We start from the raw sequence: 12,839 nt of genomic DNA, 5'->3' as shown, positions 1-12,839 counted from the left end.
TGGTTTTACAACGACAACATAGAGATCACAGCCCTTTTGGACCGGAAGAGAAAAGCTTTCTGTGACTGGCAAAACCTTTCATCATCCAGTCAGAAGCAGAGCTCTTTCCATCAACTCAAAGCTGAAGTTCAAAGGAGGATCTGAGAAATCAAAAACAAATGGTGGGAGAACAAAGCAAAAGAAATCCAAGCATTCGCTGAAAGACATGATATGCAGAGATTTTTTTTGTGAGACAAAGACTCTTTATGGACCAAGCTCATGTGGCCTCTCGCTGCTGAGATCCAGAGATGGTAGTACCCTTCTTAAAGATAATGAATCCATCAAAGAGTGCTGGAAGGAACACTACCAAAAGCTTTTACATCAAGAATCAACTCTGACTGACGACATCATCAACTCCATCCCTCAGCACCCAATTTGGGAAACTCTTGCCAACCCAGCAACACCTGAGGAGGTCCGCAAAGCAGTTAAATGAATAAAGAACAATAAAGCACAAGGTTCTGACGGCATACCAGCTGAAGTACTGAAAGTGGGGGGACAAACACTGACTAACAAGCTTCATTTGCTGCTCCTCAAAATCTGGCGCACCAAAGAAATCCCCGCTGACTTATGTAATATTAACATCGTCACCATTTTCAAAAAGGGAGACAAGGTCAACTATGGCAACTAATGAGGCATTTCCCTTCTTTCCATCGCTGGGAAGAGTCTTGCTAGAATCTTACTGAATTGCCTGCTCCCTCTTGCAGAAGAAGTACTTCCAGAGTCCCAGTGTGGTTTCAGACCATCATGAGGCACCACAGACATGATTTTTTTAGCCAAGCAGATACAGGAAAAATGTTAACAACACCAGGAGCTGTATATGGCCTCTATTGATCTGACCGAAGTCTTTGACTCTGTCAACTGTGAGGCTCTGTGGAAAATCATTTCAAAGTTTGGCTGCCTAAGCAAATTTATCACCATTGTAAGATTCCTCCACGACCAGATGATTGCCTCCATTCTGTGCAGTGGCTCTACCTCTCAGCCCTTTGTCGTTCGAACTAGTATAAAACAAGGTTGTGTACTGGCACTCACCCTTTTCTCCATTTTCTTAGCAGTTATGAAAATGTTATCCCAAGACCGTCTGCCACAGGGCATTGACATCCAATATCGGACTGACGGCAATCTCTTCAATCTTTCTTGTTTCCGTGCCAGAACTAAAGTAATATCAACAGCAATAACTGAACTCCAGTACGCACATAATTGTGCTGTAGTTGCACACTCAAAGGAGGATCTACAAACAGCCCTTAATTGTTTCTCTGAAGCTTACAAAAGCCTAAGGTCAATCTGAACACCAGCAAAACAAAAGTTCACCACCAGCCAGCTCCCGGTCAATCATCAGACCCAGCAAGGAAGATCTACACTGACAAAGAAGAACTGGAAAATATAGACTACTTTGCCTATCTTGGCAGCCATCTGTCACAGAGGGCAGGCATAGGCGTCGAGATTCAGCATGGTATTCTCTGCACCAGCCTTGCCTTTGGCAGACTGTCTTGCAGATGTTCAACAATCACAACATCAGAACACACACGACTTTTAGTTTATAAAGCGGTGGTAATCCCAACTCTCCTCTACGGCTGTGAGACTTGGGTGACCTATAGAGAAAACCTGAAAAACCTGTAACATCAGCACCAGAACTTTGTTCGGAAGATCCTCAACATAAAAGTGGGAGGATTGCCACACTAATGCCAGTGTCCTTACAGAGGCCAACATCTTCAGTGTTGAGGCCCTGATTATCCAGCACCAGCTGAGGTGGAGCGGGCACTGTGCGTGCATGCCTGATGTACACTTACCAAAACAGCTGCGGTACGCCCAACTCACCAAAGGAGAAAGGAAACGGGAGGCCAAAAGAAACGTTTTAAAGAAGTCCTCAAGATAAACAAACATCAAGAGATGTGGCATCAACACCACACACTGGGAGACAGTAGTTTAGTACAGGGATAACTGGCAAAGGCTTGTCAGAGAGGGAACGTCCATTTTTGAGGAAAATTGCCTTGCCCTGGTCACAGAAAAACACCAGAAAAGAAAAGACAGACAACTGAGACACAGCGATTGTGGCCCAACCCTGACATCCAACACCACCTGCAATGTCTGCTAATGAGCCTGTGGCTCAAGTATCAGATTCCTCAGTCACCAAAGGACTGATAAAAAATAAACACCTGTGAAAGAGATCATCCTCAACCTCGAGGGATCACAGATGATGATATGACGAGGATATGTAAACTTGTTAAAACTTCCTAAATAAATAGTAAAAAAATATAAAAATTACAATTTAAGATTTTTAAGAATAAAAAGAAAGAAAAGATATTTGGTTGACAAAACAAGAACAGAGACTAATTGTTACTGTCAAGACCTCCAAATACTGGAATATTGAAGTATCTGGGGACTTGAGTTTTTTCATTTGGTCTGAGTAGAATTAAACTTCTTAATTGGATTATTCCTAATTCTTCTCTATTTGTCAAAATTGTCTCTCTCTTTACATGGGAGAAGTGAGCAGGACTGTTTAGTACTGAGGAACAGAAACTACGAAATTGGCTATGTTTCACCTTTTTCCAGTTCTGGGTGGAGGTGTGCAGGGTGGTGAATGGATTAGTTAAAGAACTACATACTGAACTAGAGGGTAGAGATGGACAGAACTTGTTGGATCATCCAGTTTTCTTCTCTTCAATGCAGGATTGTTCCTCAATGGCCAAAGCACTAGAAGAATCTATCTAATCTCAGATGATTAGCAGATTAGTTAGTTCTGTGTTTGAAAGGAATATGTTGTCATCTGACTAAACCTCCTTGTTGGAATTGTTTAGCAGCTATCCGGAGATGTTGGCTCTAAACGTTTAATAACTTCCCAATGAGGGAATGTGTGTCCTTTTCCATGACTTTTTTCCCCCTGTGGTTCACTTTATCATCATAGATCATATGATTATATAAATATGACAGTGGACAGTAGTTTTGGTTCACAACTTTGGGACCTTTATATGACTTTCCCTGCCTCCCTTGGAATTTCATAGGTATATGAATATCAGAGATTAAATTAATATTAGCTGATATGTTAATGACTTAAGTACTTTATATTGTTTCAACTGTAAAGGGGAAACTTTAAGTTTGGAGAACAAATGGTTACTAAGTCAGTCTCTTAAGGCTGCTGTCTTAGAATCTGTAAAGATATCAGGATGTTAATAATAAATATATTTTCAGTATGTTGTGAAGCGTTGCTAACAGACTGTATTCGAGATAGGTGTCATTCAAGTGCTGTGTAGTTTTATCATCAGAGCTGCCCAGTCTGTCACATTTCACTTCTGTTTTCTCTCTGGGTTTGTGACAGTCATTTCATCCGACAACAGAGGAGAGAAAAAATGGACTCTTCTGCCTAGTGTGGAACTATTGACTTCAGAACAAGCCGAGGCTTTCTCTGTCCTGAATCTTCCCTAGTATTGGGTCTAGTGAGTGCAGTGTCTGTTAATTCGACAGCATATGCCATCTGTTAACTGTCATGCACCTGTGGAGCCGTTCCTCAGCATTGCGTAAACATTGTTAAGGATTGTACAAATATAAAATTGCTTGGCTTTTTGGCCAATATCACCCAAAGTGTTCTCAAGGCACTCTCTGATAATGTGTCCTCACTGAACTTTGTAGATATTACAGCAAAATGGCCCAGATATCTAGGAGGAATGTTACCTGCAGTATATTGAAATTTCTTACTCATGATCTGTGTAATGGTGTTAAATGATGTTTCCTGCATGAATTGATAAATAAATCATTTCAAAACTCTTCAAATTATGTCTTAATTGAAAATGTAGCTTGCTTTTTTTTTTGATCACTTCATCTCTATTTTTCTCATAGGTGAGAGCATTCTAGTGTGCAAGTCCTCTGAGAGATTGAAAGGCATTGCTCTGCTTCAGGGATCACTCAAGCCTGTCCACAGCTGTTTGCTCAGAGGAGAAGGGGAAGAGGTTACCTCTAGCATGATACGAGCGATCCTGGAGGTACAGGACACATGGAAAGGGACTAGAACTTAGTTTGCTGTGTTACTCCATATAAGTTTAGGATGACTGCTTATGTGAGACTGCTAAACCTACTTCACACCTATTCTTCTTCTCCTTCCCCATTACTTCAACCCAGACAGCTTCACATGAAAGTAATACAGATCCATTTCAGTCTATACTTGCAGCTGCAATATAAAGTTGCAGCTGCGATTGTTGTTAATTCAGAGAGGTGGTGACTCTGAAAATTGCATTTTGGGATTCCATCTTTGTGTCTCTGTATGACTCCATATTAAATGTGCCCAGGTTGTAGGTGGATAAAGGTATTACTGCTAGCATTGCATATTTAAATGGAGGTCTGAGGCAACAGCTACACTATAAGCTAGGGGTGTGATTCCCCTGCTTGTGTACATATGCTCACGCTAGCTCTCATCAAGCTAGCACTGGTATAAATAGTAGCATAGCCATGGCAGCATGGGTTGCAGAGGCATGCCTGATCCATGCAGTGGGTATATACTTGGCATAGCTCAGCTGTGCCTCTGCTTCTGCTACCTGTGCTACCATGGCTATTCTGCTATTTATACTCATGCTAGCTCAATAAGAGCTAGCACGAGTATGTGTACACAAGCAGGGAAATCACACCCCTAACTTGTAGCGTCAACGTAGCTTGAGAGTCAAACTAGGTCGTTCTTGTACAATATCATTAATACTAAAGATTCTGTAGACTAATTTAGGCCCTAAGTTATGCACCCCTTTTCTACAGATGTGATTGATTGGAGCTTAGTAAACAATTCTGTTAATGTACGAGAAATAGAATCCTGCTCGATCTCTCATCTGTCCTCGTTCTGCAGGACTATTTTTTGCCACTTATGTGAATTGATCTGACTCTAACATCTAGAGAATAGATCTGTCCATTTTTACAAAGCTGATTTTCAGGCTTTAAACATTTTTGTAATCCAGTTCCTTTCTTAACTGTTTTACATATAATCTCTTCTCCAGAAACTATGTTAGTATCTGGAGACTGGTCAGATATGCCCCAGATTCTGTATTTTTATTAGCTATGAGAGGCGTACAGAGTATAGAGATCTCTAATTAAATGAACTTCTTTTTAAAATGCATCTCTCCAAAATCTCTCCCCTTTTGTTGGTAGTTAATTTTTTACTTTTAAAAACAAATGGAATTCTCTACAGAATGTTTTTGTTACTAAATCTCCCCTTACCTCCAGCGCTGAGGTAGTAACTCATGAAGAAAGAGGATAATATATAATATACAATAAAAGCATAATACAAAAACCTCTACAAACTAGGAAAACGGTAATGGGATACGATATTTACGTGTGTTTAAAAAAACATACAAAACGCAAAACTTCAATAGGATGAACAGCACTAGGGAGAATCTTGCTCCCTGGTTTGGTTGTTCTGTATCCAAAACTTAATGAATCATGTTTTACCCTTTTCTTAGACTCTCTCAGTGGTGTCTAAGTAGTGAGTCTAGTTTTAATCTCCTTACCCTGAAATGCTACGGTGTGCATTACTGCCTCCAAAATGTTAGGATGTTCTTTAAATGGGGTTACTAATTCACTTTCTCCTGCAGTGAGCAATCTGATACAGTAGGCAGAGTCAAAAGCATCTTATCCTCTTTGCAAAATAAAGAGAAACCATCTTCACAGTTCTCCTCAGTGGTAGTAGGCGTTTGCAACTGTTTTACCCTACGTTCCTGTCACACCAAACTTTTTCTTTGGATCCATTATAGATCAATCCATTAATTTTAATTAATCAATCCATTAATCCATTTCTTAAATTCTATGTTACTCTTTTGCAACAATGATGATCGTGGAATTTTATTTAACAGATCATAGTGGGTGGAGTGGGCAGCACTCCAGATGATGTGCGGACCTACACTTCCTGCACACTCCTTGCTGCCAGTCTGAAAGACAGCAAGCAGGAAAGTGAGCGAGATGAAGACAAAGCTCAGAATGGAGCTGTTGAGGCTTGTGTGAGATGGCTGCTAGAGAATGAGTTCATCCAGATTTTAGATTCTGGCAACCGAGTGAAAGGTAAAAGTGTCTGTAATCTAGAGATTTTTTGCTGGGCAGAACTTCAAGATCTAAGTGTAAATTTATAATTAGCCTTCTGGAATTTAACCAAAAAAGCTTTAGCAGATATTGGCATTTGAATAGGATGCCATGAATTCAATTTTTTCATTAATTTATTTTTGGTATGTGTTTAAGAAAAAACAGTTCTTCATGGAGTGGCCTCTGCAGGTCCCCACTAAGGCTCATGTGTTCTAGCTTACAAGTCCTGGAACTACAAAGCAGTGTGGCCTTTATGGGGTATGTGAACACTGACCATGGACCCTTATGTTTTGGATTCTTTAATCTTAGTTCCTTTTCTTTTGCCAGCAAAATTGGTCCTGACATTTCCTCTTGTTCTGTTTCACGAGACATTTAGTTTGGGACACTTTCTATTTAGGATAGTTAAGTTTAATGTTTTGTTACGTTAAAGATAGGAAATCTCATTCCTGTTGGTGTCTGAGATCCAGCATGGTGATTCCAGTGAAGCGTTCTGCTTTTAAAAGATGTGCCTTGTGTGGAATGAAAATTCCCAGCCCAGATCCCTAGCACATGTGGGACATTTGCATTCGGATTTTGATATGTTAAGCTTTCACCCCATGAAAGATTTACCAAACGCTTCAGGTAAACTCATTGGTAAAGATAAACACTTAAACAAGTTTTCGACTATAAAAGATGGATTTTAAATGATTATAAGTAAGGCTACGATTTAATCACAGAGGTCACAGCAGTCATGGATTGCATGATTTTACTGGACCTCCATGACTTCTTGGGGTTCAGCTGTCAACAGCTGCGGCTGGAGCTGAGGCTGCAGCTGGAGTCAGGTCTATGCTCCCCTGCCCCGCATCAGGGGCTGCAACCTGGGCCATGTGCAGCTGGGGCCGTACACTGCGTACCTGCCCCATGATGTGGGCTGCAACCGGAGCCATGCGCCTCTGCCCTGTGTCGGGGGCTGAAGCAGTGGTCGCGTACCCCTGCCCTGGGGTTTCTGTGGGGGAGGGAAGGAGCGGAAGAGGGGGCTGCACCCTCCTGCCCCGCAGTGGTGGTTGTAACTGGGCCGTTTGCCCCTGCCCTGTGGCCCCTGCCAGGGGCTGAAGTGGGGGCATGCTCCCCCTTCCGTTGGGGGCTGCAGATGGGACTGTGCTCCCCTGTCCTGCAGCTTCAGCTGGTGGCTGCAGCCGGGGCTGTGCGCCTCCACCCCGTGTTGAGGGTTGCAACCGGGGCTGTGCGCTCCTGCCCTGTGGCTTCCACCAGGGGCTGCAACCGGGGCCGTGGGCCCCTGCCCTATGGCTTCAATGAAGGGCTGCAGCTGGAGCTGTGCACCCCTGCCCCGCAGCTTCCACAGGGGTCTGCAGCCGGGACCATTCACCTGTGTCATGTGGCTTGTATGGTTATTTTAGTAAAAGTCATGCACAGGTCATGGGCTCTGTGAATTTTTGTTTGTTTCCCGTGACCTGTCTGTGACTTTTACTAAAAATGACAGTGACAAAATCTTAGCCTTCATTATAAGCGACAGACAGAGTCGGAGTTAGTTACCAAAATAAAATAAAATATAAGCATGCAGTCTAAACTTTCAGTGCTATTAGACTGGGCAACATCTAGATTGAGCAGTTTTCCTCACCCACTGGATATTGCAGTGCATAGTACACAGGTTTCACCCTTGAAACCTGGGTCAGTCTCCTCTGTTGGAGTCTTCTGAGTGTCCTTGTTGCTTGCAGCATAGGTGGGGGAAGGAGAAAAGGCCAAGCATAGGGCCATTGTGTTCTTTTTTTGTACCCATAGTCCCATGTGCTTGGAGAACATGAGTCCAGGCATGTCTGGTGGGCATTGCTGAGTCCCCAGGAAAGGTTGAGCAATTCTCCTGTTGTGGCCTTGTGCAAATGAGTCATTGCATTGTAGCTCCCTTGTTGAACAATGGCTGTTGATGGTTGTTTGACACATGCCTGGGCATTGGTTACTTTCCTTGCTGTTGTCTCTGGGGAGCTAATATCTGGCTGATTCCCCAACTTACAACATGTTTTACTGACAACCATACAACACAATCTTTTTTAACTTCTTATGCGCTAATGATGTACATATTTAGATAGGTTATGATCTGCCAAAAGTCATTGTTCTTTCTCCTGATACCTCACATGGCCTGATTTATATACAAAATCACAATTATATGTAAATAAGGAGTATGGGGGTTACATGGTGCTCCACCAAGGTATAGAGTGTCACAGTGGGATTTACATCAGGTTTTTTATTTGATTTATAATTGTGTCTCATTCAGTTGGAGCACAGGATTGAGAGCCTGAGTTTTGATCCCAGCTCTGAGGCTAACTACCCTTGGGTGAGGCATTTAGACTTCCAGCGTTGGTTTCCCATCTGTAAAATGGAGACATACTCTTCCCCCAAGAGGGTTGATTAATATTTATAAAGCGCTTTCCAAATTGAAAATGAAGTATTAGCTTTTGTGTAACATTAAATGCCTGTTTCTCTTACAGCAGAAGTCTATCGTCCAACACATCTTGGCACTGCTACTCTTTCCTCTTCTCTGTCACCAGCTGAGGCCCTGGGAATCTTTGCTGACCTCCAGAGAGCTATGAAGGGTTTTGTCCTGGAGAATGACCTGCATATTCTCTATTTGGTAAGTTCCTTGTTTGTCTCTCTGTAGCAGCTTTAGTTGTACAGGTGAAGGAGAAGAGAATGCACAGCACACAGCATCTTGGATGCAAGGATCTCTTGCTTTTTTATTTTGTTCAGGTGACCCCGCAAGGGGAAATGTTTTGAAAAGCATTCAATTCAGGGTGAATAAAAATCGATGACTTAAAAATAAAATCGGATTATTTTAATTTAAATTGGATTTTTTAATTTAAATTAAATTAAATTCTCATGCTTTTGATTGGACAGTGTAGTGGTCACTGAACATGTTATGCACCTCTATGATGATCTGTCCTGAGCCAAATCTGGCACAGGGTAGGATGTCTGTGAGGGACAGGTATCTGTTGACGCTGTTCAGCCGTCATGTTTCAGGTTTTCTGGGGGTCTTTTCCATCCTGCTTTCATTGGGTCAAAGTTGGAGGTGATTCTTTCAGGAAATATGGTAGGCATTCAGAGTAGATGACCATGCTACCTTAAAGAACATTGGGTGACAGTTTTGAGAGAGCAAGACCTGTTTAGTTAGAAAACAGATCTCTTCATTTGACTTGAATTCATACTACTGGATGTTCTCAATCATTCGGTGATGCTTCATCTGAACGGTGTCCGGGTTTTCAATCTTGGCAGTGAGAGGTCATGTTTCAGTCCGAGAGGTCAGAATACTGACCACAGTAGCATTCTATATCCTCAGCTTTGTTGGTTTACTTATCAGGATGTTTGGTTTATGAAAGATGTTCTTAAGGAGGCACCCCATTATGAACAGCACTTTTGCAGTGCAGGCTTCACATTTTCTCAGTGATGCCCCTGTTATCAACAAGAGAAGTGAGGCAGGTGAAATCACTGACCGTCTTGACGGGGTCGTCATCCACTAAGAGGCTAGAGTCTGCAGCATGTTTGAAATTAAAACAAAAATTCTTCCGGTTGCCTCTCCAAACAATTTTCAGGCTGACTTTTGCCACTGAGCTTTCCACAATTGGTTCATCTATTGATTCAGTAACTAGTGCTACATCAGCAAAATAGATGTCAAGAAGGTTGTCATAAATATAAAGGGAAGGGTAACCACCTTTCTGTATACAGTGCTATAAAATCCCTCCTGGCAAGAGGCAAAATCCTTTCACCTGTAAAGGGTTAAGAAGCTAAGGTAACCTTGCTGGCACCTGACCCAAAATGACCAATGAGGAGATAAGATACTTTCAAATCTGGAGGTGGGGGAAAGTTTTTTGTCTCTGTCTGTCTGTGTGATACTTTTGCCGGGAACAGATCAAGGATGCAAGCTCTCCAACTCCTGTAAAGTTAGTAAGTAATCTAGCTAGAAAATGTGTTAGGTTTTCTTTGTTTTTTGGCTTGTAAATTCACTGTGCTGGAGGAAATGTGTATTCCTGTTTTTGTGCCTTTTTTAGAGGGATCCTCTATGTTTTTAATCTGACTGCCTGTAAGATTATCTTCCATTCTGATCTTAGAGTTGTTCTCTTATCTTTTTTTGTTCTTCTAATAAAGTTCTGATTTTTAAGAATCTGATTGGGTTTTTTGGGTCTTAAAATCCAAGGGGTTTGTGCTAATCTTGTTTGTTCTCAGGCCTCCCCAGGAAAGGGGGTATAAGGGCTTGGGGAGATATTTTGCGGAAATAGGAACTCCAAGTGGTCCTTTCCGTGTTTTGTCTAAAACACTTGGTGGTGGCAGTGTTTTACCTAATCCAAGGGCAAAGACTCTGTGCCTTGGGGAAGTTTTAACCTAAGCTGGTAGAAATAAGCTTAGGGGGTCTTTCATGTGGGTCCCCACATCTGTACCCTAGAGTTCAGAAGTGGGGAAGGAACCTTGACAGAGGTTCTTATCATCAAGGCATATGTATTGACTTAGTGTCTGGTTAAGCACATAGTCTATGATGGTATTGAAGAGTTCTGGAGTTGCAACGCATCCTTGTCAAATGCCCAATCTAATTTGGAAGATGATTCTTTTCCTATTTACAAGAACTTAGCTTGAGGAGGCATATAGAAGATGAAACGTTCTCCAGAGTTTGTCAGAAAGGCCTGTGAGTTTCAAGATCAGTCAAAGTGATTCGCTGACAGCAGAATCAAACGTGGTTGATTGTGCATTATGGTCCACAATGCAATGTGAACGGAGCATTTCAGTTCTCATGCCTTCTCAATAAGCTGGCGCACTATGAAGAATTGCTCCATTGTGGAATGGCTGGGAGTGAAGCCATCATATCGTGGTCTTCTCTTGCGCCTTAAGATATCAGTGGCTCAGATGACCAAGACAGAAGGAAAACTTTCCCGGGAACAGGTAGATGAGTAATGCTATGATGTTGCAGCAGTCTTGTTTGCTGTCTTTAGATTTCCAAAGCTATAAAATAATGCCTTTTTGCCAGTGGGATGGGACTGAGTCTGTTCTTCAGATGATATTGAACAGCATCTGCAGCCACAAATGAATCGCTTGTCCTACGCTTTTCAATGGTTCTGCAGGAATTCCACAAATTCCTGCTGTCTTATTTTCCTTAAGCTTTATTAGAGTACTTTGGACTTTGTTGATAGTTAATTTGCCAGGATCATTTTGTGTGGAATAGGTCATCTTGGCAGTGGCCTTAATATCAGGATCCAAAGAAATTGGGGGTGCATTTAGGAGGTGGATGAAATGTTCACTTCAGCATGCCATACACTCTGCTTCTGCCTTGATTAGCTGACCAGAACTGGAGTAGACTGTACCGGCTGAATGACCTTTCTCGTCAGTGAGCTCACGGAAGTGTTTATACAAGGAGGTGCAGCCTCCTATTAGAAGTTTTATTAAGTACAGTGGCTTTGGCTTCCATAAAAGCTTTCAGAGTAACAGCCGTGTTAGTCTGTATTCGCAAAAAGAAAAGGAGTACCTGTGGCACCTTAGACTAACCAATTTATTTGAGCATAAGCTTTCGTGAGGTACAGCTCACTTCATCGGATGCATACTGTGGAAATTGCAGAAGACATTATATACACAGAGACCATGAAACAATACCTCCTCCCACCCCACTCTCCTGCTGGTAATAGCTTATCTAAAGTGATCACTCTCCTTACAATGTGTATGATAATCAAGTTGGGCCATCATACACATTGTAAGGAGAGTGATCACTTTAGATAAGCTATTACCAGCAGGAGAGTGGGGTGGGAGGAGATATTGTTTCATGGTCTCTGTGTATATAATGTCTTCTGCAGTTTCCACAGTATGCATCCGATGAAGTGAGCTGTAGCTCACGAAAGCTTATGCTCAAATAAATTGGTTAGTCTCTAAGGTGCCACAAGTACTCCTTTTCTTTTTATAAAAACTTTGTGATCAGCATGTATTGCTTTATTATGAGTGCTATTTAGCTTTATGATATATGACCATATGACCTCTCAAATGAACTGTGCAATGCTCTTTAGTGACGGGTAAGGTATTGAGGAAGATCCAGGGTTTCTTGGCTTTTTTTTTATTGTTGGGACCAATGACAGTCATAGCATCATCAATTATCTAGGATTTAAAGTCCATCCTAATGGATTTAGTATCAGTACAGTCTGACTGGTCCTCAGATCTTTTTGAGATGTTAACTGTGTAGCATTTTCAAATGCTATTGAGTTTTAGGTTAGATTATTCAAAGTTACACTTTTTAGTCTGGTTTCAGAGTAGCTGTGTTAGTCTGTATCCGCAAAAAGAACAGGAGTACTTGTGGCACTTTAGGGACTAACACATTTATTTGAGCATAAGCTTTTGTGGGCTACAGCCCACTTCATCGGATGCATAGAATGGAACATATAGTAAGAGGATATATACACCCATACCAAGAACGTGAAAAGGTGGAAGTAGCCATACCAACTGTAAGAGGCTATTTAATTAAGATGAGCTATTATCAGCAGGAGGAAAAAAACTTTTGTAGTGATGATCAAGATGGCCTAGTTTGCATATTAATTCAAGCTCAGCAGTTTCTCACTGGAGTCTGTTTTTGAAGCTTTTCTGTTGCAAAATTGCCACCTTTAAGTCTGTTACTGAATGACCAGAGAGGTTGAAGTGTTCTCCTACTGGTTTTTGAATGTTATGATTCCTGATGTCAGATTTGTGTCCATTTATTCTTTTGCGTAGACACTGTCCGGTTTGGTTAATGTACATGGCAG

General features: G+C 41.7%; 1 protein-coding gene across 2 annotated transcripts in view; it reads left to right on the top strand.

The window, feature by feature from the left end:
- The window catches only part of POLQ (DNA polymerase theta), a 134,880-nt gene that overhangs the window by 35,892 nt on the left and 86,149 nt on the right, over nt 1-12,839 (top strand). For both annotated transcript variants that reach the window (XM_073309856.1, XM_073309867.1), the window contains 3 exons: nt 3,871-4,013; nt 5,862-6,066; nt 8,568-8,710. In XM_073309856.1, coding sequence (XP_073165957.1) covers nt 3,871-4,013; nt 5,862-6,066; nt 8,568-8,710 — 491 coding nt within the window. The remainder of the gene's footprint in view (nt 1-3,870; nt 4,014-5,861; nt 6,067-8,567; nt 8,711-12,839) is intronic.

This window comes from Lepidochelys kempii, chromosome 1, assembly GCF_965140265.1.
Source record: "Lepidochelys kempii isolate rLepKem1 chromosome 1, rLepKem1.hap2, whole genome shotgun sequence".
Classification (NCBI taxonomy): Eukaryota; Metazoa; Chordata; order Testudines; family Cheloniidae; genus Lepidochelys; species Lepidochelys kempii.
The sequence above is the reverse complement of the archived record's forward strand: the minus strand, read 5'-3'. Positions and strand labels throughout refer to the sequence as shown.